Source organism: Austrofundulus limnaeus, unplaced genomic scaffold, assembly GCF_001266775.1.
Source record: "Austrofundulus limnaeus strain Quisiro unplaced genomic scaffold, Austrofundulus_limnaeus-1.0 Scaffold350, whole genome shotgun sequence".
Taxonomy (NCBI): Eukaryota; Metazoa; Chordata; class Actinopteri; order Cyprinodontiformes; family Rivulidae; genus Austrofundulus; species Austrofundulus limnaeus.
This window is the reverse complement of record NW_013952752.1, coordinates 308999-312593: the sequence shown is the minus strand read 5'-3', so window position 1 is coordinate 312593 and position 3595 is coordinate 308999. Positions and strand designations below refer to the sequence as shown.

General features: G+C 37.6%; 1 protein-coding gene across 1 annotated transcript in view; it reads left to right on the top strand.

Moving 5' to 3' along the window:
- The window catches only part of dock11 (dedicator of cytokinesis 11), a gene marked incomplete in the record, with an annotated part of 150499 nt that overhangs the window by 127234 nt on the left and 19670 nt on the right, over window positions 1–3595 (top strand). The window contains 2 exon segments of the mRNA XM_014022950.1: window positions 1620–1766; window positions 2662–2872. Coding sequence (XP_013878404.1) covers window positions 1620–1766; window positions 2662–2872 — 358 coding nt within the window.

The following is a 3595-nucleotide window of genomic DNA, read 5'->3' as shown; positions in this document are numbered from 1 at the left end:
AACTAATACAGTATCAGAGTTTTATATATTTATACTTCTCATTCAACCGTAATTAAATTCACTCTATCTAGGAGGCACAGATAATATATGGAAAGTATGAATTTTTTATAATAACAAGCTGGAATGAAAACAAGCAAAAATGAAATAAAAGTAACGACTTTCTTCTTCTTGCCTTTTTGAAAAATGTAAGAAGTAGGAAAAAAAGTAGGCTGAAAAATACTCAAGTAAAATACAGATACCCAAAAATTCTACTCAAGTACAGTAACAAAATATGTGTACTTAATTACTTTACAGCTCTGTAAAACCCTGTAGGGTTTGAGGACTTTCGTAATTTCTCTCTGCATCGTATGGTCTGACCTTGGGGTGAATTTGCTAGGAAGTCCACTTCTGATCAAATTTTCAGTTGTTTTAATAATGTTTCACATGCTGCTACTTTTTCTTTTGTTACCTGTGAAAACAGTGCGAGACGACTTCATATCCCTCATATTTTTTAACTGGTGCAGGTCAAGCGTTAAGGCAGTCATTTATTTCTTTTCTCCATCCGAGAAAATGCATTGCTCATTTTTATATAAAACGGTACCTAAAAAACGCCCTAAACCAGTGATTCCCAACCAGGGGTACATTTTGGACAACACAATGTATTTTGGACGCTGTTGCTTCCTTCACCTGCCATTACCTGGTTTATTTATTTAATTTATTCACTTTCAAGGCATCATGTTTATCTTTAAGTTTAATTTGAGTTGAAAACAATAAAATGTCTGAAAATTAAACATTCTAGGGGGTTACATAAGTAATTGTCATTTAATAGTCAGTTGTTGTACATTATAGTTTTGGAGAATCATCATTGCGTTTGACAGAGGGGGTACTAGTGGTATGACAAAATGACTCAGGGGTACACAAGTCTAAAAAGGTTGGGAACCACTGCTCTGAACATCTTGGAGTCATAGTTAAGTTTTGTGCAGAATAATGAGATCAATCAAGAAGTTCTTATTGTCATTCCAAATGAGTACTGCATGAGGAATGGAAGATAGATACTGAGGTCCCTGCTGTCAGACAAAAAAGCAACAAGAAAAGACAAAATGAACWGTGTGTCACAGATGGAGTGTATTGCAACACACAGACGTACACATTCAGTCATAATCGTTTCTTTAAAAAAAATTGGGATTAATCGCAAAAATATCTTGTGAATAAATGCCCAGCCCCCCCCCTTTTTTTTCAAATCAATTCAAAACTTTATTGTCTTAATGCACAGAAGAAAACAAATGGTTACACTGTACAATGAAATTCTTACTTTGCTGTTTTTAACATTTTTTTTCTGCTTTTCTCTGCCCTTTTTTTTTCCACTAGATAAAAATCACAGTTTTATGTCGTGTTTATCAGATACCTTTAGGTCCTGAACTGAGATTGGTTGTAATCATTTTCTACAATGAGCCCAGTGATGTAAAATAATAACTTAAAACTTTTGAAAAAAACATTTGTTTCAAAATGTGTTTTAGCTTATACCTAACTCTATTGTAATGATCATTACTTTCAAAATAGACAAAAGGAAAAAAAAACACTTCTCTGTAGAACACAGTTGAGTTTCGGTGTTGTTTGGTGACCGTCTGTGTTTTGAACAGGTTTTCTTTGAGGATGAAGATGGGAAGGAGTACATTTACAAAGAGCCCAAACTTACGGGCCTGTCAGAAATCTCCCAGCGGCTGACGACGCTCTACGAGGAGAAGTTTGGCCCAGACAACGTCAGGATCATTCAGGACTCAAACAAGGTGCAGCAGATAGGGGGGTGATGGGACATACGTGGATTCTGACTGCAATATTTGCAGAAACAAAAAAAWAAATAAATAAATCACTTGCCGTCTCAACCTCACTGATGTGTTGATTGGATTGATTTCTAAGGTTTTAAAACAGGGCTATTCAACTGACGGCCCCCACGAGTGACCAAAGTTCGGCCCGCCAATTGGTTCATTCATCTCTTAAGCCCAAACCCCCGGGTTTCGACTTTAATTACTCTAAGTTATTTTAGTTAAACCTAGATGTATTTGGTGTCTACAGAAACATCAGAATCTTGGCTACAAGCTGGTAAAACCCATTTCTATAAACACTCAAGACAGTTAAAGAAACAAGCAGTTGAAGATAAAATGATGAAAGTGAAGTTTAAAAATTTGGCAAGTCAGAGATGTCAAAATATTTGTTTCAAATAGGGGGTATAATGTGTTCTTTTTGTTTTTGATAATGTTTAATTATCACTACTTTTATAGGGTTCTGTATGTTGTATTCATGATTAAATGCAGCAAAATAAACTAATTCAAATGTAACAGATCTTTGTAATACTTGGTTTATTTATATTTAGATATTATAAGATTATTTTTTTCTCTCTGCCACCTTTCATTTTATTTGTGTTTCTTTTTATTGTACATAGAAACTGATTTTTATGTTTTATGAAATGAATAAAGTTTATCATCATCATTATTTACATAACTTTCATTGCTGGATGTTCGGCCCCTCAGCTGTTGACCAGCAGTAACTGTGGCCCCCGGAGCAATTTAGTTGAATAGYCCTGTTTTAAACTTAAATATGGAGCTAAAGTGGGTGTGCTCGCAGCGTTAATTCCAGAAATTCTAGGTCATAAATAAATGAAATTTGACCTCTCTTGACATCCAGGTGAATCCCAAGGAGCTGGACTCCCGCTTCGCCCACGTCCAGGTGACGTTCGTCAAGCCGTACTTCGAAGAGAAGGAGGCGCCGGAGAAGAAGACGGACTTCGAGAAGTGCCACAACATCAGCCGCTTCGTGTTCGAGACGCCGTACACGCTGTCGGGGAAGAAGCACGGCGGCGTGGAGGAGCAGTGCAAGAGGAGGACGGTCCTCGTCAGTACGTGTCACGCACACAGACACCAGGCCGGGGGAACGTTGGACAGCTATTTCAGCTGGATCTGTGACGCCGCGCCAAACCAAACAAGCTGCTAGAGTCTAGCATCAGCTGGACGAGCTGCACATTAAAGGGATCCATGATTAGTTGTAACATTAGACTTTATTTAATAAACACTTTTTAACTGTAAAATAAAGACTGTAAAAATACTGTAGGCTGTTTATTTTTTATCATTTTTAAACTAAAAGTTTAAACACGGACGGGGCCATTTTATTTACACACAAAGCATTCTGGGTAAATGATGACGTGGATAGGTCCTCAGTGTGAGCGAGCTATATCCACCTTGAAGGTTAATCTTGGACAATATCTGATGATCGACTCTTTTAAATGAAACCAGAGAGCGTTGACAGAGAGGAGAAGGTAGAAATGACTCAGCCTGGAACTGAAAATATAGATGGAGGACAACAGAGCTGCTTCATGGAAGAAGAACCTCAGTTCTTCAGCTTAGCCTGTTAGCTTTAGCATTAGCCCCGATGCTATCACCATATATATGTATTAGCTCAGCCTTACACATTCTTCTCTCATCACTGAGGTCCTCCATCAATATTTTCAGTTCCAGGCTGAGTCATTTCTACCTTCTCCTCTCTGTCAACGCTCTCTGGTTTCATTTAAAAGAGTCGATCATCATATATTGTCCAAGAATAACCTTCAGGGTGGATATAGCTC